Source organism: Lottia gigantea (genome assembly GCF_000327385.1).
Source record: "Lottia gigantea unplaced genomic scaffold LOTGIsca_35, whole genome shotgun sequence".
Taxonomy (NCBI): domain Eukaryota; kingdom Metazoa; phylum Mollusca; class Gastropoda; family Lottiidae; genus Lottia; species Lottia gigantea.
The window spans coordinates 1,074,335-1,099,170 of record NW_008709190.1 but is presented as its reverse complement, the minus strand read 5'-3'; the positions used below and the strand labels follow the sequence as shown (position 1 = coordinate 1,099,170).

Here is a 24,836-nt window from a genome sequence, read left to right as displayed (position 1 = left end):
CAATTAATATAATAGCATGTTAATACAGATATCTTATCCCAGCTGATCAAGTTCATCAAAAGACAGTTCTAATGATTTCCTATGCATGCAAATTTAAAGATAATATTTTCTGAGATTTTTCTTCATATACTTGAGCCTGTGTATATTGACTTTTAATCGTGTTAAGTTAGATGGATGTGTTGAGTTTCAGCATTGAACATTTTAAAGCTACGATTACATGTGTAGGCAAACTCAATAAAAATTGGACCACAGCAAATTCTATCCAAATCCAAGTTGCGCTTAAGGTTAAAATATAGTGAAATATGTGCATGTGTGACTTCACTTTGTGTTCAACAACAATTAAATACAAGTTCATGAAATATAATAACTTTATTTGTAATAAGTTTAATAATTATTTTCACCTCAAACAACTACCATTATCATGCCAGTGTCATCAATATAAGAAATTTTGAAGAGCTGTGGGGTTCAATGAACATAACGCTTTTTTGTTTATCTAGAGGTCCAGGGTTCTACTTAGGATTTTGCAACAGGCTTTACTCATGTCAGAGATGCATGACAACTCATTGCTTAGAAAGGACAATAAACCAATGTTCTTCTTCATTAAAGGATCTTTTAAAGAGAAACCAACATGGAACTCAATATCGCCTGTCTTTTAAGGGATTGAAAAACTTTTATGGGCTTTGAATTGTTGAGCAGTACAAATTTTTTATTTTTTTTTTTTACATTAGTGTTCAAACTGATGTTCCAGCAAAACTAGCCATGACTGTATTTGGTATATGTAAAACCATTGACTTATCTCGCAATACACCTGTCCTCCTCATTGTTGGAAGTAATTGTATAAATTGCAAATAGTGTAAAACATAGACGTTCATAATAGACTTTATTCTTCAGTCACTACATAAAAAATACATAACAAATTACAAACTATTAAGCAAGTTGTACATTCTAAAATTATTTGTAAGAAGAAATGAAAACATGATTCATGTAAGTAAAGTCTGACAGGATCGTGTCCAAACCACACCCCCATTCCTCTACACTTCTTAATACTTCCTTAATGATACAATGGACAAAGATATTCTGAACTTTTGCTAGTGATTCCTTACAACATAAAATATTATTTTCACTTTTTAGCAGTGGTAATGGACCATGAGTTCCAATTGAACTAGCCTTAAAATAAAATCAATTGAACAGAATTTTGATTGAATTATCCTTCAACATTCTTTCTTATCCTGAGCAAATTTCATGCTCTGAAACTATATTACAAATGTAGAATAAAAACAGTCCTATTGTTAAAATCAGCTAGGAATATGAAAGTTACATTAACATTGCAACAAATACTATGACATAAGCTGGCCTATTGAAATTCAAGCTATTAAAGGGATTGTTAAGAGGTTTTCTAAAATTTTCATGTGGTCAAGGACACATACCATCAATTTGCATCATTCCCATTTTCAGTAAGACGTCTGTGGTTTGTACAATTTCACTAAAACTAAGTGTTTGATGATGTCACTAATCACAATATATGCATTATCACATAAGCCCCTTCGCGATTAGTGATGTCATAAAGCGCTTAATTTTACGGGGATTGCAGGAACCATAGACACAGAATGGTACCACAACTTAGAAAATTACTTTACAATCCCTTGTATATAATATTCACAACTTGTAATATTTAAAGATGATAAATGAACCATGATAAAATGAATATTAGAAGAAATACAAATATATACATACTGACTTGGAGAAGAAACAAGATTGAGATTTTTGTCCACAAACTTGTCATTTTGAAAAGATATTTTGTAATGATTATAAATGTATTATTAATTTCTTCCCAATTAACTACAGGCTTTCAGAGAGTCCACAGAGCTAATTATAAAAATGAATACTGTTGAACAAGAGATCTGTATTTTGGTAGTTGTCCCTGTCCAGGCAGGCAGGATATGCTCACTTTTCCAGCCCACTCAATGTAACTATAAGTCTTAATTGTTTGCCAATGCAGCATCTCTTTTTCAAAAGCTTAAATAAGTACAATATTCTTCATCAATGTCATACTTTTATAATATTGTAACTAAGCACCTAATCCGCATTATAAATAGGGAGATATTTAAGATCTAAGAGAACAGAATTGTTGAAAGACCTCTAGAATATGTATATCAATATTACTGGTAAATAGTAACTCTTCTAATGTCATAACATATTTATAGACCAGAGTATGGTGCTGAAATAAAACAATACAATTTGATTAGATATTATCATGGTAGACCTATTGGCTTTGTATAGTACTTCCAGCATTTTCAGAAAACGGTTTTTGAGTACATAGACAATAAGGCATTTGTCATTTTTTACTTTAGAAATTGCTAACCCTACATATTTACATAGGGTTTTCTGATCAACATCAAAACAAGTTGATGACCAAAATCTACACTTTGGAAATAACCCTACTTATCTTTTACCTTGAAAAAACAAAATTTAGGAGATATATGGGGACTTTGTACAAATCTAAAGGGTAGTTTGTTTCCAAAATAGCAACAGGTATGGAATTGGAAATTTGTGGTAAAACATAAAATTGAAAATCAGAACTTCACAGCTTATCATATACTTGAAAAAGATAATGGCCCTTAATTGCAAGTGATGCACCATCAAAATCATTGTTCTGGGTACAAACTTTACAATTTGTATAAGATGCGAAATATAATACCTGTAAAAAGACTTGTTGTAATCTTTCTATAACCCATTTATACCACGCTGTATTATAATCTATACCTTCTGATTCACAACGAGCTAAATGTTCTGTTAGTAAAATAATAAACCTCTACAATATAAAATGAAACATATTCATAATTACTGTTAACATGATTGTATCAACTATTGTCTTTAATAACTCAATGAGTTGCTGAAAAAATGGGTGTAAAACTCCATTTCATCTGGATATGACTCATTTAATAGATGGGACGAGGTGCACTTTATCCAGGGTTGTTTATTTATTTTTTTGTCAGTCGGACATTTTTCAACGACATGTGAAATTTGATCACAATTTCAACTTGAGAGAAGGTCTACTATACCATGTTCTACAGCATCGGTATTGTCATGATGTTTGGCAAAAGACAGGTCAACTGTGTCATTTAACCAACAGTTCTACTTTATCACTAATTATCCAATGCTGGTACTCTTATATTATACATCCAGTTTAAGTTTTGTGATTGTGTTCATATTAAACAAAACAAAACGTAAAAATGGCAATGTGTAAAGATGTTATTGGCTTGTCAGACATGTTCATCATCACTATGGATGGTTGATAGAGAGACTAAAGTTACCTGAAATATGATGAGAAATAAACTTTTCTGTTGACTAATGGCTGATTCCAATTTCTCCTCCATTCTATCGATCATTTCTGTTGTAGGAATATCTTCATCATAACCATCCATATCTAATCCATCTGCTGCCTAAAATAGACCCACAAGTTTTTGACTACCACTGTCATTTGGAAATTACAGGGAATTGGGTTGATGTTTTTGGAGGCGTTTGATTGGTTAGTTCTGAACAATTTTTGTTTGTTTCCATTCTGCCCATAATCAAACTGTATGGAATCAGATTTTGTCACGAAGTTTCCTTCTATTCCTTTCTGCCATTGTGAATTATCTGCACCTACTAATTTTTCAGCACACGAGGAAAGCGTTTTGAACTCTGTACCAACTTGTTCCTGGCAATATGCAAATGAAGAAAAACCTACCCTACGTCTTTGAGCATCTAATCTATCTCTGCCTTCATCCACTTCTTTCTGTAGTTTATCTACTTGTTTACTCATTTTCTTGATAGTACTGTGCATTATCTCCCATAAATAACCACTAAAACATACAAAACAGTCAATCCATAAATTCCAATAAACCAGCAAGGCAAATTTGGAGGCAATTTGACAGAAATAAAAATTAAAAGTATCTGGTTTGGGGAAAATAATTAAAATGGTGGAATGTGATTTGGAGCACTGTAAATGTAAACAATAAAAACAATTACCGTTGTTTCCTTATTCTTGGACTTTGGTTGAAATGAAATGATTGAAGATTTAGGTCCTACTCTTCTGCACCTAATAGGGCTAATGAAAAAAGGGGGCAGAGGGCAATCAATGAGGGAAATGTTGCCAAGACAATGGCATTGGCCTACCATTTATCGTTTTCAAACTGTCAACGAATCTTTAATGTGTACAGACTGATATTTGAAAAAAAGGTGGTTAATAGGAGCCGACCTGATTTATAAACTCGTGAATATTGCTTGTATAGTCTCGACTATATCGCACAAGATTTGGATTTGCAAGAAAATTGTAAACACCTTTTTTACGACAGGTATCGAATGAGGCATTATGTTATATTACTAGTTGTTATAAGTTACCTACCTAATGAAGTCTTGTTTCATTGAATCTGAGAATAACCAATTAGCTACTGCAGAACATTCTACTATTTGTGTACGTAATAATTTATCAACTAATACTACTAACATCTGTAATAATAAATTTAAAAAAAAAAATTACTCAATCAAAACAATTGATTCTGATTTGAGCAACTATGTCTTAAAATCTCAAGATAATGATACAATTGCCAGTTAAGTTCAATTGCTTACTGCTCACATAACTTTGAGGTTAAATATTTTGTTTTTATGTGTCTGCAGTAATGAAATTATCAATAAGAAAAGACCATATTATAGGGATTTTAAAGAAGTTTTCTAAAATATTTTTTTTTGTTTTAGTGGAATGGCGTACAAACACATCTGCTTGAAATCAGAATGTTGCTAATTGATGCTATTAGTTTATTTGATGCCCATAAAAAATTTAGAAAACCTCTTAAATCCCTTTTAAGAATTTGTCTAAGAAATGCAGTAGGTGGTAATACATGTATGTTTATAAGAATAAAAATTGTCTTACTTGTTGATGAGATTTCCATACTGAGTACAATGTTTTTAATAAATAAATTTGACTTTCTTCTGTTTCAGCCAGAGATTTTAATAATGGATGAAATCTGAAATTGTTTACAATTCAATTTCAATTGCGAAAAATTTTATTGAACTTTTTGAAGATGCTAACACCATGCAGTGTGCAAAGAAGGAAATTTTGCCAGGACAGCAGCAGCCTCCTCATTTTCGTTTTCCAACTGTCAAGAACACAGCTTGTAGAACACAGGGCCTCAGTTTATTTATTTATGTGTCACTGACAGGGGGAAACCAGGTTGAAAAATACAAAGGTATTATCTCAACATTTGCTGGGATCGAACCCTGGACCTTCAGATTTCAAAACATTGCACCAAGTGGCAAACTTCATTATCAATATCATCAATCAAATAAACTTACTTGGCAAGAGCGGCAAATGAATGACTAAATGATTTACTACCAAGATACAACAGAGTGGAGACAAATACATCAATCTTTAATGGATTAAATGATAAATCATCTGAAATATAAAATAAATTTGTCATAGAGGCTGAAAGCTGGCACTGGGCCAAATTTTGGAAGCACTGGTTGTTGAATCATATATTTTTTTTCACACTGAGGAGGATTTGGACCTACAGTGACCATGGGCTTAGCAGACGATCATCTTACAACTGAGCTATTCCCTGCTACAAGTTAATTAGTGTTCAGGTGCGGCACCCGAGAGGTCTTGGTCAGAGATTTTTGTCTCAAATTTTGAGAAAAACTACCTTGCGCCCGTTCTTCCACGTCAAGATTATTGTGTTGCCGAGACGCCAACAGGATTTATAATATCAAACAAGTTTGATAATTGTCTCTGATAGTTTTATCATCTGCAAGACAGACCATCATCATCCAATTAGATTCATTTTCCTTTCAATTGCATGCTCTGCACATGATTATTGACAAGGTGAAAAACAACCAACTGGAGATTTTTGTCTCTTCATGTGCCCGTGCCAGTTGTGGAAACTCAAGACAAGACTCTAATTGGCGACAAAAGTCTCCAGCCAAGACCGCTCGTGTTATTTTTCATTGTCTATAGTTGATCATTGAGTAAACATATGACAAGAAAATCCCATGTATTTCTTCTGGCTACTGATTGAAGATCACCTTGAATAATACTGGTGGTCATTCTTACAAGTTTGACTGTATATGATTACATTGCACTATCATCCTTTTATTCATAAAATATTAATTAACTTACTATCATCACTCATGTCACTTGGTAATTCTTTTAATATTTGAGCTGCTTCTTCTGGGGTACATTTAGATTTTATAGCTGACATTAAAGCATGTGCTTTCATTGTACCTGGTAAACTTCCTAAAATCGACAAAATGGTGTTAAGCTTCTGACAAGAGACTTTTTGTTTATGAAATCATCCCTCGACACAGTTTAAAACTCAAAATGGAGCAGGCTTAGGCCTCTGTCTACCTCAAATTTCCCTTTTTGCTCACTCTATGGTGTTGGAAGTATTCAATAGCCCACTGATTTGCTGAAGAGTAGTAAATTTCAATCAAACATTCTTGTCACAGTGCTCACAGAAAAGCATGTGTTCTTGCATCTTCACAATGTCAAGATTTTACATTTCTTATACCTTGACTGCAATAGTCACCTTCTTGTATCATGGAAGTTTGCAAATAAAGCAATTTGATTGGATTATATGCTAGCGAATACAGTCAATCAGAGGCCTTGAAATGTACGAAGTTCGTAATAGCTTGAGATTGTGATGTCACTCTCCACCGTTATTTACATTCAAAGCTGTAGTAATGACATGACATGCTTTATATTAGTTAATATGTGCATATGAGAATTGTTAAAAATGTCCTGGAAACACGAGTTCATATTTGTATTTTTTTTCTGCAAAGTGATACAGATAGTTGAAATTAGAAACATTGAGCTATATATAAAATCAAGATATTACCTGCTCCTTCCTGTTCATATTTATAACATGGTTGAGGTTTTAATGGTAATAAACAATGGAATGATTCTGGAACTGATTCCATTACTCGTTGATGATAAGAAAGTCTGAAATAAAAATAATGTTATCATTGTAATTCAAGGGACATCATTCATCAATTAACATCTCATATAGCTGTTTCACCAAAAACCAAAATATGTGTACAAATATTTTTTATCTTTTTTACTACGATTCACTCATCTTGAATTTACTTTTTGGTTGCTAAATAAATCATTTTTTGAAAAAAAGTTACATTTTCTCCACTCTACCTGTTAACAAGTAGCAATCTCTTCCACAACGGTCCCTTCAGCACGTAACATACGTATTTACTGGGTTTCTCAACTGAATTTTTCAGATTATTGATCAATAGTCTGTCATCAATAAAAAAACATACCGTAATATTTTATGAAGAACTTCGTGAACAAATCTTGGTTTAGGGTTATTAGGATCCTGTTCTAAACAGACAGACCAATCATCCCAACTCCATCTAAATTGAAACATACTCAAATGATACGAAAACCAATTCACAAATCTGAAAAAATATAAAAACAAAAGTAAAATATTTATAGTATATTGTTGTGTAAATATTAAATTCACTAGCTGAAAGATTTCTGTTTTAGATAATTTTTTGAAATGTTAGGCTTTTGTTATAGGGGTCTCATATCATTGGTCCAGACTTAAGTAGTAGCCTGGAGAGTGAGGAAATGTAAATGGCAATTATAATTGTACTGATATGTTCGTTATTCAAATCTAAGCCACATTTGAACTGTGCATCAATGAAAAATCAAGTATTTGAATATACACAACACTCACCTTTCAATACAAATTGTATGCATAGTGTCAATTCTTTCAAATAACATCTCTGTTGCTTGAGCCAGCTATATTAAGTTAAGAAAGAAGTTTTTCCATTTTGACTGGATTGAATAAATGTTGAAATTCAACCTTATTTCCGAACCAATATCATGTTTTTTATTTTTTTTTATAAAAAAAGCGATATTACTAACGATACAAATTGGTGATACCGGAATATCGCCTAGCCCTACCAAACTTTCATTCTGTTTTTCATTAGCTTTTATTTCAAAGACTCTATTCAGCCATTTTTTCTGTGCTTCTAATGACATTGAAAAGGATACAACTTGAGGCATAGTACTGGGTTGTAATTTACATAATTCTATCAATAATACACCATAAAATAACTCTAAATGTCTTTCTTTAGGTAAGTTAAATAATTCAGCAAATAATGTCTGAAAGAATAAGGTAGTTTACCATTAAAATCAAAAATTCAATAAAAATTCAACTGTGAATATTGATCATGTCTTTCAGCTCTGACCATGCTCAACAGTTAACGGGTTAAAGGAATACTACCTCTTAGGATGACCAAACAATTGAAATTTTTAAACTTGATTAAAATGAGTCTTTGTTCGTCAGTGGACTTACCTGGTGTCATAATTATACAACAGAATCCCTCTATAATCCAATAAATCCATTAAACTAAGCAATAGTTCAATAAACTAAGTAATTTTGAAAAATGGTTAGAATCATATTTCAATAATTATTTAGTTTAATGGATATATCGTCTTATATAGAGATTCTATTCTTTAGTCATGACACCTGTAAGTCTAACTGATGAATATATACACTTATTTACCAATTTGCAACTTTAAATTTTATGTACATTCTAAGAGGTAGTATTTCTTTAATAGGTGGTTACTCTTACTCTCAAAAAATAAATCAACTCACCTCAATAATGATATAGTTCAATGGAAGTTTATTTTTGGTTGGAAAACTTAACAAAGCTGCAGCACTGAAAAAAATATTAACATTTAACAACAAGTCTATTTATAAGGATTGAACCAAAATATACTGTAACTCTTTTTAAATTTTTCAGATGATTACTCAAATATCAATATGAATAGTTATCAAGAAATATTAAAACAGAACCTGAAACATGTTGTTACTCAGAGTTTCATTTCAGCCTACGTCCCAACTGAAGTTTAACAAGTAGTTCTCATGTCTGTACTTTGAAATTGGATTGTTTGTTAAAAGACGTGTGCTTTTCTGATATATATTTTGATAATTCAATTAATTCTAGCCCAATTCTTATATTATCCATACTGGGGAAGAAGACAATGAAATTCTGCTACATACCATTCCTTTCTTTCAAGAAAGTTAGAATCTATAATCTTCTGAAGATGTTCTTCTATTAAATATCTTTCAATAGCATGACTTCCTGGTAAGACTGTTCCCTACATGACAACACGGTTTTTAAATTGTTTGTATAAAAAAAACGTGTTTATATATATCATAGTTACATCTAATTAAAATTTGGTAACAATTTTCTTTCTTTTCTTTTTTCTTGATATTTGTCTGCATTGTAATCTAACAAAATTTCTACAGCAAGTCAAGTTTTTTTTAACCAATCAAAGCATGTCATCTAAAACCCGCTTCTTAACATAACAATTTGTAGGATAGTGAAACCAAAAGTAGAGCAATAAGACAGCCTTTTTGGATATTTGGCATTAGAGAGTTGTTATTAAATTTCGCTTCTGACAGACATTGAATGGGTAACATAACCTTGATGTCCTGTATAGGATATTGATCATTGGACATTTGAGCTGCCCTGATGGCCATGTCCGGCAAAATGAGCCATATCAACAGCTCCTCTTATTGCCATTTTTTTTTTTTGATTTGGTGATAGACAAAGAAAATGGGGCTAGAATAAAGCTAACTTACTCAACAGGAGTAGATTCTTACCTCTGGTACATCAGTATAATCAAAGATTCTAAACACAACCATAGGTAGGGGGTATTTGATTTCATCGTTATGTGATGGTGGTATTATTTGGGGTAATGTATGTTGTAGGGCATCACATAATACACTGTCAAAAGCATTATATGGTCTTGATATCTGTTTCTCCATCCATTTGTTATTTCGTAGATTTTTAATTTGTGCCCATAAACAATCTAAATACTGAAAAAAAACGTTGTCATGTCATATCATTATCAAGCATAAAAACTTATTTTATACCAATTTAACTTTTGTTGCCTTGTATGGATGTAGAAAAAAAGAAAAAAAATGTCTACAGAATCAACAAAATGGCCTTTGACATCATACTCTGTCAACATAACTAGTTCATGGGGGTTGCCATTTTGTATATATGTATATACTTCATTCGAACGGTTTCTTGTGTTTGTAGAAAAAAAAAAAGGAAAAAATCAAATATCTACCTCTTCTTGTGGGTGTGGATCATCTGACGACCAGACTCGTAATGAAGGTACATGAATATGATGTCTTTTACTAAAAATAAAAAATACAAGTCCTTTTCTAGAATTCCAGGTTGATTATCTATTTGAAACAAATAGAGCATCATTATTGTTATAGATACCCCCTCTGTATAAGGTTTTATAACTGATGCTCTCTTATAGAAGCACTGGCCTAGGTCACAAGTAGGGACTGTGGATTTCAGCATTACACTACAACAATGTGATAAGAAATTACCTACTTCTGGAAAGATTTACAAGATAAACAAATAATTCAGAAATGCAAAGTGATTGTTTCAGGGAGTTAATGAAAGGGGATCTAATCTACCATGGACAAGAACATTACTCAGATTTTTATTTCTTTTAGTAAAGATGTTAGGGAATTCTTGATAAAAACGTTTGAAAAAAATCACAGAGGCAATATAATTCATAAACTTTCTTTTAATAATGAACAACATTCATACTGAATCTCAAGAAATAGTAGATTCTAGTCGTTGTATAAGATATGAAGGTTGTTCACAATAAACTAACTTGAACTAAAAACAGGAAATTTCTGAAAAATCTACAGTATATATTTACCTGATATAATTTTCTATTGTCTGTAATAACTTATTCAATTCTTGTTCTTTCTTCTCAAATAGTTCTCTTCCAACCTACAATCATTTAAAAACAAGTTGAAAAATAACCATTCATAATATAAATACATATATACCAAAATATAATTATTACGAATGGTAATTTTAGGTTCTGTTTTAATATTTCTATATCGCTCTACAATTGACATATTGAACACGATATTAACAGTGAAAATATTTTATTATTGTATCATGAAAACAGGATTCAACATTGTCTTTCATAAACCTGTATTAAACTAAGCCCACTACACTTCATTTTGGGGGCATGGAAATGTGATTGGTGCTATTTGTATTGGAACAATCAAATCGGTAGAATGGAAGGAGGTCATATAAACAAAATACAACATCGCTTTACTGCCACCCGTTTGAAGAGACAAGAACACATTCTTTCCAAGTAAATATTCTTTACCAAAAAACTTCCTCGATTCTGTACTGTCCATATTAATCAAAATATGTTTCCAAACAAAGCATAATAATGAGTGATTTGTTCTGATTGGCTGAAATTTTACCACTAAGACAGCAGGGGCCATTTTGATTGGACAATATTTAGATATGAATACTTAATTTTTGTCACTTGTATTATAATGGTCACGAGGAAGTATGACGACATAATGATACTTAAATATACTATTGAGTTGAACAAAGATTAATTGTTGAAATCTTATCAATATGTATCACATAAAAATAATCACTTACATAAGGTAATGCAGATAGGACAGCATATACATAAAAATCTGATCGCACCTAAAAAAGACAAAATCATATTTGCATGTAACTTAAGATTACCACAAATATTTTAATTAATCAGACACCAAGTGTGGATTCCAATGATCACTATTATTGTGTCTTTTCACAACCAAACACTATCTAAACACCCCTAAATGACCCCTTACTACCAGGAAAACATGCAGGAGAGCATATGTTAACCCTTTCAACCCTAGTGGTCGGTTTACAGGCCATACACTAACGCAATATATACCCGAGTAGCCAGTATACCGGCCGTTACTAAATGCCGTCATACAATGTCAACGTCATACAATTTAAAAAAAAAATTCAACGAGAGGGGCCCCAAGCCACGTTAGTCTACGGCTCCCAACTCATCTAGTTCAGCAACTGCCATCAACTAAAAATTCAATGTCAACGTCATACACTTTTACTTTTATTACTTGGAGCTCAGAGTATATGACTTTATATTTCATTTACTCTCAGGGTTCAAAGGGTTAAAAACAAATTTCAAGGAGAGGGGCCCCAATCCACTTAAGTCTACATCTAGTTCAGCAACTGCCATCAACTTAAAATTCTACTTATTACTTTTCCAAAATAGAAAAAAAAAAACAACAAACCCAATAAGTAGAATTTTTAACCATACCTGAGGTATATTATCTTCTAATGTAACTTCTATCAAATTATCAAACATCTGTAGAACTGACCCAGCTACTAATACATGACAATTGACTAGATCAGCTATAAATCTTACCTAAAGATATGATAAAGTACATGAAAATCTTGAGAACAACCAGAAAAAAACTCCCCTTATTGTCTGACTACGTTGAGCTTGGAATTGAATTTTTTCTCTCATTTCATAAATATTCAAAATAAAATTTTCAACTTTATGCCATGTGTTTAGAATGTTTTTGGGTTCTTAGAAATATATGGTTCAGTGATTTTACAACTGAAATAGAAAATGACCTTCTTTCAGGACTGAAAATTTCCCTCTGTAAGATCATGTTTACAAAAGATAACTTTTTCAGTGGTTGACATTTTCATCAACCCAAAGACATTCAAAAACTCTCAGTAGTCACTAGTATTTTGATATTTCAGTTCATAGGAAAATGATTGTCAAAATTCAATTCAAAAAAACATCAGATCACATATGTTGTATGAAATAGAATACTGGTAAATAGATTGAAAACCAATCAATAAAAAAAATCAATAAAAGTCTATGCCATTGACAAAAACTGTACTATTGCTTTCCAAAGCCCTACTTTACAAAGGATATTCACAATGTTTTTAGTGGTAAGGACAAGTTTGAACATGAAATATTATTACAAAAACATTGCATTAACAATTTGACTTTTAAAAACATACAGTCATACGAGCATCTTCAAATTTCCCAGTCTTCAGATAGTCTTTTAAGTTTCGTACTATTAGTTCTGTAAACTAAAAAAAGAAAATCATTGAGATAAACTACGTTAAGAGAAAACACAACGCAGATTTAAAATAAAATTCATCAAACAATTTAAAAAACACCAGCTGAAACTGTGCAATCACTTTTCATTAAGTTAGATTTCCTTTCATTCTTACACGAAGCTTGTGATAGGTCAAAAAATGTGTTCCTCTGCAGATTTCCCCTAGATAGGTAACAGTCTGGGCTATCCCTACCTATAGTCAGTGGACTTCACTCAGACTGTGATCAACCTAAGGCCATTAAATTAACACCACCTAGTCAATGTGTAACCAATAGTATTAAAGTACCGTTAAATTAAAAGGTACTGGTACTTATTGTTCTTACCTCTCCCCCACAGTTATAATTTTTTGCATTCAATAAGCCAACTAATGTAGTGTAAACAGTTATCTTTTCTGGTAAATATATCACACTGAAAAAAAAAAAAAAAAAAAAAAGTAAAAGATGATGGTTAAAAATCATAGGTATATTGTACAGATGACTGTATAAAACAGCCTGTGGTAAAATGAAAAATACATAATTTCAAAATCAAAAATATAAATTTAGAAGTATTTTATAGAAAATTAGTTGAAAACTAGTCTGTGCCATTCGGAATCATGATCAAAGGTTGTTTGGTTGGTAGATGACAAGTTAACGTTCGCTTCCAGTGGATGCTGATATTGCAAACTAGGTAGTTGTTGGTAGTCGTAGTAGTTGAAATGGTTCAAATTGGAGACTGTGCTGTTGGTTTGGTTGTTGATTCTTCAATAGATCTGGTCAGGTCGAATGACATGGCCATGAAACTCGGCCCGTGATGGTGTGGCGTGAGTTACTCGATCTCCTTCATTCTTCCAAACTCGTTCATGATCAATGACACAATTGCTAATTCTATACATGACATGGACAAATGCATCGGAAAAAACATGACAAGAAAAGTTTATGGTTTCCAATAATGACTGCAATGTAAGATAATAATCACAAAAATCTAAATTGATTGTAATAATTAATCTAATAAGACATCATAACTTACCAATCACATAGAATCTTAATAATCTTATCTTTATAGTTAGGTAAATCAGCTTCCAATACACTAGCTAATCCTTCTAAATTACTTTCCAATGATGATGTACTCTGTAATACACAATAACACAAAAAAAATGAACTACAAGCTTTAATTGAATGCAGAAAACGACTGATGTTTCTTTTCAAAAGGGCCATGGCTATGCTTACTTTTCATTACGAAATAGTTACTAATATACTTATTGATATATTTCCTCATGTCAAAAGTTCATTAGCTGCTACTAATGTTTCGCCAATATGTTGTTAGGATTTCAGGTTTTGTTTAGTTTGTACCGGTACTTGGTTTATTTATTTCAATAAATGTGTACAAGTCAAAAAATTATTTTTGAGTTCAGAATCTGAGAATGGCAATAAAAGCCATGGATCTTGAGTGTAAAAAGCTCCAAAATAAATTTTGCTTAAACAAGACACAACTACTGTTTTGCCAATAATACTCACTTTTTCACCGACTCTTGTTATAAGAGAATCTAATCTATCTTCAATGTTTACATCATCTGAAGTTCTTCTTCTTTTATGCCGGCTAGCTAGAATTCAAGTAACAAAACCATGGACATTTACAACCAGGTATTGAAAACATAGATCTATATAATATAATGTCAATTAACACTCTTTCTTTCTGATGGAATTCTGTATACTCTTGCTTGTCATGAAATTCAGAATTGCATTTTCCCCAGGATTTCACAAATTTTCAAGATAATGGGAAGGGTTACGAAATTGTGGAAGAAGACAGCAAATCAGTCAAGGTTTGTGATCTCATGACTTTATCTTTATTGCAATAGTCTTGAAACTATCAGATTCTTAAACTTAAAAAAATAACAGCAGTGTGCGTCAGTGTGAAATGTGAAGATGTGTGCCATTGCCATTCGAATGCCGAATGAAAATGCTACACAGCTATCCTAACTGAAAACATCACTCTGAGATTTCAAACTTACAATCATCTTCATCATCACTGTAAGATTCTCTTCGACGCCTTGACATTTTCAGATTTTCTACTGCAAAACAGTGAAAGGGAATATAGCAAAGTTTATTATGTTGTGTGCCTTTTCATCAACCGCTTTCCTTCAACAATCCGGAAGTTCGATTAAGGTGCACGTCGAGTCATATCGACAAATATATGACCAAATCGGACTGCTTTCATTTAAGTCAAATCGGCTTTAATACAAGGAGTACACAATCCAAGTTCGTTCCTGAAGACATGGCAAAAGTGTTCAGATTAATTCTATCGTATATTTTTTTAATTAAACCATGTCATTTCGTCTTATTAATTTATTGATTGATAAAATTATATTATGATGTGATGTGTGTGTATCAAGACTAAGAGTGTAGGTAAAAACGGAAATGACTAATTCGTAAGGAGTGGAAAATTCAGTCCCAATAATTGACTTATTTGTGTGTAATTAGTACTGTTAAATGTAATTTTTTGTTAGCTTTCTTTGGCAAGAGAGGCGAGTTCTCTTTAGTAGGAAGAAAGTGAAAAAGATTATGCACCTTGTAATCGTACTTACTAGTAGTCAGCCGTTAGAGCCAGAAAAAATGCAAAATTATTCTACCTTTATTGCCAAAATCGTGTTAGATGTATTCTCCGCCTTCCTAGATTAGAAAATTTTCCAGGGTATTATTCCCTAAATTAGATGTGGAAAGTCTACAACAGTACCAGCAAGAGTGGAAAGTCATCAAAATATTGTTCTTCTGGGTACTAGAAGTAGATGTTACAAGTCATAACATCTGAATAGACATCAGAATGTAAGATGAAGCATGAACCCAAAAATGTGCAATGACATGCAAGTCTGTGTTCCACAAAATGGTAATTGTGTAGCAGTTGATCTATTTGTAAGAATACACATATGGATGAGAATGATTTTAATATTGTGTTTTATAAAAATGATACATACAATAAAAAATGGTATTGACAATGACAAATAACTATTTTTTTACAAACAACACAAAAATCATGCACCAAATCAGAAATACATGTAATACAAGTTTCCTCTTTTTCACAATTATTCAGTCAACAAAACATTCTTGCAATACTTCCACATTCATACCTCTTATTTACATTCCCATATGTAATTCAAGGGACAAACCCTGACAAAAAAAAATATATTCAACATGATTGCAAATAGGGTCATACAGAAATAATAGTAATTAATTTTTGTCTACAGATGAATTAAACAGAATATAAGCTATAGCTCATAATTTATCTTAAACAGAACATTAATAAACTCAAATTCGTTCCGATCTACAGATATCAGGATTTATCCTAAAAATTAAACTTTGTTAATATTTTGACATAATATAATATAAAGCTGCAGTCAACATATTTTCATACCGAAAAAAAAAAATTGGCTTGTTAGTGCCTTACTTTTCAATAAAACTAAGCACACCACAAGCTTTATGTGAGATAACTACATGTTCTCTGATCATTTCTTATTTCATGATTGCAAATTTATCAGTTTGAAAATGAACAAAATGATCTTTTTTTATCAGTAGTTTATGAAACCATTTAAAACTTAAGTGAAATTAGAATTTTAGATTGAATCTATAAAAAAAAAATAAACAATTCATTTTGTACACAAGTTGACAGTTCTATAAACAATTCACCTTCAAACAAAATACAAAGATCTAGAAAATCTAGCAATATATTTATGTGCTATTCATATTATTTAAATACAACTTTGAGACATTGATGTCAATAATGGAAGCAATGATAACACAATGAAAACCAAGAAAAGGCTAAGGCATTATGAAGTATGAAAGAAAATAAATAAAAATTTGTGGCAAAACTATTCATAAAATGTATTACAACAAATTTTCCTTAGTAAGTGTTAGAAGTCAAGTACTTGTTTTTGTAAGCCATATGAGAAAGAATATAGGAATCAACTATAACATGAACTGGAATATTTGTCTGTTGTAATAGTAAAATAATTAGCAAAGTCAGAAAATAGTGCCATGCCATCACGGCTACTATAGATCAAAATAGTCTTTACAGTGCTTTGAAGTCAAATGAGTTGTGGTGCCAATGTCTACCTACAGTAGAGAATTTATTGGAAATAAGTAAATTTGCTCAGAGTGCTACTATTAAAAAAGGTTTTAACATACTTTGAGATAACTACTTCTAACAAATAAAATTAAATCAGATGTCGAAGGCTGAGATGTTTACAAAAGATTATAGCAACATTAAAACATACAAAAATCATGTTATGTAATCAATTATGAATGAGAAAAATTTTCAAATCAGTTCACTTGAATGTAAACAAAATGTTCATGCCAAAGTGTCTTTTTCATGAATGAACATTGTTTCAACTGTGACAGCTTGAATAGTTGGATGTTCACACTTTCCACACAGATTTTTTACAGCTTTTCATTAACTGTGAACAATGTCATACAAACAAGATGTTCGCTTACACAGGTGAATGAGCACTACAGTGATCAAAGAATTTAATTATAGGAAAAAAATATTAATGAGGTATAGCATAGCACTAAATTAAATTACTACAAAATATGAAAATGATACCCTTAATAAAATGGATGAATTTTTAATTTGGAAAAAAAAGTATTAAAATAATGATTAGTTTAAAACAATTTGATTATGAACATGATTATTTAAAGAAATTATGAAAGCACACATTGAATCTAAAACCCTCGATAATTATTAGCTATCATTGTTTTTAGCCAATAAAACAGTGTGTTGTCCCCCACCAGAAACTTTTAAACATTTCCGTGACTGTAACTGTTTGCCTTCCATTTTCTGCGGAACAAACAAATCATCTTCTGAACCATTACCAAGTTGTTTGGATGTACCCATTCCCCAAGCATACACATCACCTTGATCATCTACAGCAAATGAAGCACAGCCTCCAGCATCAATGTAATTACAATTTTTAGAGTCTAGGGCAGTTATTCTCGTGGGACTAAACTTTTCTCCACAATTTTCACCTAGTCCTAATCGTCCATAATCTGATCTGCCTAAACTATACACTTTACCATTACTGTCTAGAGCAATGGTATGATGCTGTCCCCCACTTATCATTGTCCATTTACCTTCTTCTCTACAGAATGATTTTATTCTCTGTGGGTGGAATTTATTTTCCATATCTTCAAATCCTAACTGATAATAATTGTTTAAGCCCCAGCCATAAATTTCTCCAGTTTCTTCTTCTTCAGCAAATGTAACATACTGACCAGTCCAAACGTCTGAAAATTTTGCCAATCTACGAGTTCTATACTTTTTGCAACGCACCACTCTGGGATTTAGTAAATACTCTATACCCTTCCGACCACCTCTATTAGTAAAACATTCTGCAAGTCTTCCTAGCTGACCCTGCTCTGCACACCCTGATGTGTACAATAAGCCTTGTTCTGTTAAACAAACCAAATGATCAACACCTGATGCTATTTTTACAACTCTTTCTTCAGAAAACATCAAAATGGGGAACTTTTCAATGCCACTTTTTGTTAAACCAATTGAACCATTAGCATCTCTAAAATTCCCCCAGGCATAAACCTCACCATATTCTGTTAAAGCTGCCGTGTGACTATCACCAGCAGAAATCTGAACTATTCTGTGTGGAAGTTCTACTTTTCCAGGTTCAGTTTCTGAGCCTTCAACAGAAGTGTCTCTGCCCAAGCCACCTTCATCATTACAACCAAAGCTATAGATTTCACCTTTATCAGTTAGACATACTGTGTGCATTCCTCCAGCAACCACTTGTATAATTGTGTCAGGAATATCAACAAGACCAGGGCGGCTCTTTTCCATTACATCTTCTCCTAGACCAAGCTGTCCAACATCACCTTCCCCAAGTGTCAATACAACTCCAACATCTTTCGGAGAACTGTGGGACCGGTGTTCAACTTTTACTAGTGGAGGGACATCCTCCATAGGCTCCTCCTTCCGGGATGCTTTTGCTTCTTTCTTAGATGCAGACCCATTCTCTTTGATGATCTCCTTGCTCGTCGAAGTTCCATTTACTTTACTAGACTTTTTACCATTCTCAACCTTTTCAATCTCCTTCGTTACTTTCCCATTTTTAGCGCTCTTCCCTGTTTTAGATTTCTTTTCTGGGGTACTGGGTGAATCTTCCGCATCCTCTAAAACTCTCTTTCTTCCTCTGGCAGGCATGTTAAGCAATATAAGTTAGTTTTAAGGTTCTTGAAGAAAAAATTTACTCCTTAACCTTAATGCGTTACTTTTTTGCCGCCCGCTCACGTTTTAGAAACAATTAAAGCGCATGTCAAGAATGTTTGCTTCCGCTTCCGCAATCTCTCTTGGTGACCTCCCTTGACAACATTATTGGAGCCACTTCGACTTGTTCTTAGTTGTTATAGAGGGTTTTGTAAGTTTGTAACCAAAAGGTTTCAACTAATTGAGTCTAGTCTAAGCAGGCAGAATTTTGGGACTAGTATGTTTGATACAATTTATATTGTTTAGCCTTTGAGGTTTCAACTTGGACATGAGTCAGGTCTATGACGAAGATCTAAAAATAGATATTATATTACTATTAATAGTTTGATGACGTATGTAGACTTTTCTAGAAAGAACTTAACCAATCGATGCACTACCTTTTTGTCACATGACATCTGGTATAAAATTAACGGTAACAGCTATTTACATCATTATTCTACAGTGATCTTAGCATCAAAACACGTAGTCAAGTAAGTAAAATAATCTATTTCGTTCGTTGATAAATTGTGATTTTTTTTCGGTAAGGAAGTGCCATAGTTGAAATCCTATCGAGAAGAGTTAGAAAGAAGTATATTACATTGGGCTTATAGACCTAATAATGGTATATTTCTATATTAATTTTCGATGTCAAAAAATGAAAAACAAAATGGCGTCAATGGATTTTTGACGCGTAATTAAGTATTAAATAGTTTCATATCATACGGATTAAGGTATGTGGACCCGTATCTAGATAGTAAATCTTTCTTTTTCAGAATGCAGATCTTCGTCAAGACATTGACTGGTAAAACCATCACCTTAGAGGTAGAACCAGCTGATACCATTGAAAATGTTAAAACTAAAATTCAAGACAAAGAAGGTATTCCCCCAGACCAACAAAGATTGATCTTTGCTGGTAAACAATTGGAAGATGGTAGAACACTTTCAGACTACAACATCCAAAAAGAATCCACTCTCCATCTTGTATTAAGATTACGAGGAGGTATGCAGATCTTCGTCAAGACTTTGACTGGTAAAACCATCACCCTTGAAGTTGAACCAGCTGATACCATTGAAAATGTCAAAGCTAAAATTCAAGATAAAGAAGGTATTCCCCCAGATCAACAACGATTGATCTTTGCTGGTAAACAATTGGAAGATGGTAGAACACTATCAGACTACAACATCCAAAAAGAATCCACTCTCCATCTGGTATTAAGATTACGAGGAGGTATGCAGATCTTCGTCAAGACACTGACTGGTAAAACCATCACTCTGGAAGTTGAACCAGCTGATACCATTGAAAATGTCAAAGCTAAAATTCAAGATAAAGAAGGTATTCCCCCAGACCAACAAAGATTGATCTTTGCTGGTAAACAATTGGAAGATGGTAGAACGCTTTCAGACTACAACATCCAAAAAGAATCAACTCTCCATCTTGTATTAAGATTACGAGGAGGTATGCAGATCTTCGTCAAGACTTTGACTGGTAAAACCATCACCCTTGAAGTTGAACCAGCTGATACCATTGAAAATGTCAAAGCTAAAATTCAAGATAAAGAAGGTATTCCCCCAGACCAACAAAGATTGATCTTTGCTGGTAAACAATTGGAAGATGGTAGAACACTATCAGACTACAACATCCAAAAAGAATCCACTCTCCATCTGGTATTAAGATTACGAGGAGGTATGCAGATCTTCGTCAAGACTTTGACTGGTAAAACCATCACCCTTGAAGTTGAACCAGCTGATACCATTGAAAATGTCAAAGCTAAAATTCAAGATAAAGAAGGTATTCCCCCAGACCAACAAAGATTGATCTTTGCTGGTAAACAATTGGAAGATGGTAGAACACTATCAGACTACAACATCCAAAAAGAATCCACTCTCCATCTTGTATTAAGATTACGAGGAGGCCAGTAAAATCATGTACTGATTTGTTTTTAATCTTGAAATTTAAATTATTGAAATTACAATAATAAATGTTTTATTTGTATCCTCATTGTTATTAAAGTACGACCTGCAAACAAAAATATTGCACTGTGAAAATAGTAGGCCTAATGATATTAGAAAGCAATAGAAATGTGGAGATGTGTGAGATTAAGAGGCCAGTAAAATTATGTACTGATTTTTTAATCTTGAAATTTAAATTATTGCCTGAAATGACTATAATAAATGTTTATTTGTATCCTCATTGTTATTAAAATACGACCTGCAAACACAAATTTTGCACTGTGAAAATGGTAGGCCTAATGATATTAGAAAGCGATAGAATAGCCTTCCGAGACCGAGAGAGCAAATAGGGAGCAGGGAGATTTAAAGGACAACTGTCACAAGGGTTCCCTTCACCTTTACAATGTCGAACTATAACGCACTTTGTACTTATATCTTGACTGCAATAGGGAAATGAAATGGAAATGAATGGAGTTTTACGTCCTACTTTTCTGCACCATGTGGGCTAATGAAGACGGGCAACGCCACGCAGGGTGCAATGAGGGAAATTTTGCCAGGACAGCGGCATTAGCCTACTCTTTTTCGATTTCCAACTGTCGAGGGATCTTTACCTGCACAGCCTGTGGCATACGGGGCCTCGGTTTACTGTCCCATCCGAACGACTAGACGCTTTTCCATGTCAGCCCCTCTCACCTGCATCACTGACAGGGGGAAACCGGGTTGAAAAATCCGAAGGTATTATCTCGACCTATGCCGGGATTGAACCCTGGACCTTCAGGTTAGCGAGCAAGCGTCTAACTCACTGAGCCACCGCGGCTCCCTGTATCAGGGAAACATCAATCTGATTGTTTGTCTGCCTGCAAATATAGCGCACATTGAAATTAAATCGCTTCATTTACAAACTTCCTTGATACAAGAAAGGTGACTTGCATCAATGTATAGTACGTAGTTCGTAATAAATTACCATTGTGAAGATCTTTTAAATGCATAGGATCCATCGTATCTTGTCCCAGTAACGGGATTCCTTTCAGCTAAGCAGTAATGGTGTTCACAGCTGATCCGTCCAAATCGACGAGTCGTCCGTCTTCTTGAGACTAGTAACTATATAGACAAAATTTATAAAAGAAGAAAGTGAAATGCCTAGATCGAAGTATTTTTGAAGGAATTATGCGATTTTTGTTCATTTTCAATAATAGCCTAGTGCTGAAGACAATTTACATATTATATTCAAGACCCAAACCAACCCCCGCAAACGATAAATCTGTCAGGCTTTAAATCAGCTTTAATGTGGGCATAAAACTGAAGCCTATTTATACAGTTCTTTGATGTGGGGCAAAGTTTTCGCGTCATAATGTTATCCGAGATGCTCACACCACAGGGTGGGAATTAAAGCCCAACTACCATTAACAGGAAATAATAATTACGTTACATATTGTATTGTTCATTTCATACTACGAAACGAAACTGTTTTCGAAAGTGCTGTCGAATTTTCTCGATAGATCATATCAATAAGGCTACTACTTCAATAAGCCAAATTTCCAAATTACAACACTTTGTTTAGTTGACCAATAAAACATCAGACTACACATCTATAAGTGAATTCTTGACACAATATGTATATATATATATTCATTCGAAAGAGATCTTTGATTTGAAATAATAAATAACTCCTCATCTTATACATTATCAATATTCAGATTTAATCAAAATTTACTGGAATATAAGCTTTTGTTAACTATTAAATCTTGAAATGCATGCACGAAACATACTGCAGTCAAGCAGGCACTTTTCATATGACGTTATCTTTTATTTATTTATTTTTAGCACGTACGGATGTGAAAGGGCTTTTAGCTATTTGCCATGCGTGGTAAATATCTCCTGCCACTACGGCCTACATGATCTGATCAGTGATACCCTTCAATTTATTTTATAACCTGTGGCCATTTCAGGGGCGTATCCAGAAAATGTTTGAGGAGGGGGGCAAAACTAAGAGGTGTCTCCGAAGCTAGGCCCCTTTGCCTTGAGCCAACGAACTTCAGATGGCTTAAGGTGAGAGGGCTTAATAATTTTCACTTCAATCAAAGGCCTACATTCTACATAATACTACATTGCTACGCTACATTTTTCAGTCCAGTCTAGATCTATAAGATGGTATTGGAAAGATGGTAGATCTTCAATTGAGGATATATTTATTTCATGACATTATCAGCATTTACACATTATCCAACGAGTTTCAGAGTTTTGAGCATTTCGTTTAGAGTGCTTAAATTTCGCTTCAAAATAAGACAGCGCGCGTTCACTGACAGGCCTGAGAAATACATTACTGACTATAGATAGCTAGCATAGTTTGAAGACTGTGTTGTCTATATTTTTGCTAAAACGGTTGACCATAATATTTGTACGAAACTTTGGCTGTCTATAAAATTTCCATTCAAATTATTCCAGGTCATGCGCAATGAGAATTCTTAACGGATGATGTCAATGTTTGGAATGAAAAACGATAAAAATTATTGAAATTCGAACCCGAAATTATAAGTTTCTACAAGTTTATGTTAGTTATTAGAAATGGCTGATGACGGAGGAATGAGCATCGGCGTCAATGTCGATATACAACGTACAGATGGTAAGTAAACCAATGGACACTTCGTCTGCAGCTCACCGACCAAGTCAACCTGACACAAAAATGTAAACAGGTTGCCAATATAAATAAACACAATCAAATATAATGTTTTATGGAAAAACTCTAATGATTATTTTTTCAAGATTTAGAATAATGGCTTTCAATTCTTGTGATAATTAGGGACTTGCCATACATCAATAAATATGGAGCCAAGGCAAGAAAATAGCTGGACTGCCACTTTTCATTTTGACAGTTTTTTATTTTAGTCTTGAATCTTGATTGAGACCTATCTAGAATTAAAGTGAATCACTGTGCTTGTGAATCACTAAATGTTCAGAAGTCTTGTGTGATACTAAAAATATGAATTCTGATAACATCCCTAATGGTGATGTCATATTAAGGCCTACCGGTACCGTACTCAGTATTTAAACTCCAGTTTCCATAGAAAATGTAACTTACCAGTTGGAACTATTTATGTGCATGCACATTCCCTTCTTCTACCTTGGGATAAACAATGTTCATGACCAGCGATGAAAAAGGATATAATATAAAGGGTTAACTACATTGACAGTTATTCATTTATCATTTCAAAGGTTAAAGCATTGTAAACCCTTTCTATAAGATCCTTTTCCATAGATTGCCATGTTAAATCAACGTTGTCTTGTGCTGCCATTACTAGTATTCCACACCATTCACAAACTTTGGTTCTCTCTGAATTTCTTTCTTGTATTGTAGGAAGGGTACACTCTGCTGTTATCAGTGGTGTGAATATGGAAACCAAAAGTGTAACCGTGGAATGGTTTGAAAAGGGTGAAACTAAAGGCAAGGAGGTAAGAAAGCAAACAGTTCATCTGTTTTTAGTGTTTTGGGGATAATTTAATTCAAACTTGTAGGTTTATGGTTGATGTTTTATGCAATATTAACAAAACCAGTTACATTTTTAACTAACAATTCTTGGTGCCGGTACCAACTTTTTATTTCTTTAATTTGAAAATACCTGAACTAAACAACACTTAGAAATTTATAGCCTAATTTCAAGACCTGGGCCAGTGGTT

At 33.1% G+C, this 24,836-nt stretch overlaps 3 protein-coding genes across 3 annotated transcripts; 1 reads left to right on the top strand and 2 right to left on the bottom strand.

Annotated features, from left to right (window-relative positions):
* Window positions 1-863: 863 nt before the first annotated feature.
* On the bottom strand, window positions 864-15,092 carry LOTGIDRAFT_190753 (hypothetical protein). The gene is made up of 24 exons (XM_009058679.1): window positions 14,980-15,092; window positions 14,486-14,571; window positions 13,998-14,098; window positions 13,316-13,400; window positions 12,892-12,963; window positions 12,173-12,280; window positions 11,500-11,547; window positions 10,748-10,821; window positions 10,136-10,205; window positions 9,663-9,878; window positions 9,057-9,154; window positions 8,649-8,712; window positions 8,042-8,152; window positions 7,722-7,786; window positions 7,303-7,440; window positions 6,873-6,976; window positions 6,155-6,271; window positions 5,335-5,434; window positions 4,913-5,006; window positions 4,388-4,491; window positions 3,731-3,845; window positions 3,315-3,443; window positions 2,699-2,812; window positions 864-2,218 (listed from the first exon to the last, which is right to left on the bottom strand). The coding sequence occupies exons 1-24, from the start codon at window positions 15,023-15,025 to the stop codon at window positions 2,105-2,107; spliced, it is 2,373 nt and encodes a 790-aa protein (XP_009056927.1). The 5' UTR covers window positions 15,026-15,092; the 3' UTR covers window positions 864-2,104.
* A 2,607-nt stretch (window positions 15,093-17,699) lies between these two features.
* Window positions 17,700-18,929, bottom strand: LOTGIDRAFT_178675 (hypothetical protein; the record flags this gene model as incomplete). Its single annotated transcript, XM_009058678.1, has 1 exon — window positions 17,700-18,929. One exon carries the CDS (start codon window positions 18,927-18,929, stop codon window positions 17,700-17,702), a length of 1,230 nt encoding a protein of 409 aa, XP_009056926.1.
* Window positions 18,930-19,985: 1,056 nt separating this feature from the next.
* Window positions 19,986-21,131, top strand: LOTGIDRAFT_162671 (hypothetical protein; the record flags this gene model as incomplete). The annotated part of the gene is made up of 1 exon (XM_009058677.1): window positions 19,986-21,131. The coding sequence occupies one exon, from the start codon at window positions 19,986-19,988 to the stop codon at window positions 21,129-21,131; it is 1,146 nt and encodes a 381-aa protein (XP_009056925.1).
* Window positions 21,132-24,836: the final 3,705 nt, after the last annotated feature.

What these genes read in the sequence shown, in the direction of transcription:
- LOTGIDRAFT_190753 (XM_009058679.1), bottom strand. Translation starts at nt 15,025, where the DNA reads ATGTCAAGGCGTCGAAGAGAATCTTACAGTGATGATGAAGATGATT. An exon ending in TCCTATCTGCATTACCTTAT is followed by an intron (nt 10,822 to 11,499) that starts GTAAGTGATTAT and finishes AAATGATTGTAG; the next exon opens with GTTGGAAGAGAACTATTTGA. An exon ending in TACAACAAGTCTTTTTACAG is followed by an intron (nt 2,219 to 2,698) that starts GTATTATATTTC and finishes GTTTTATTTCAG; the next exon opens with CACCATACTCTGGTCTATAA.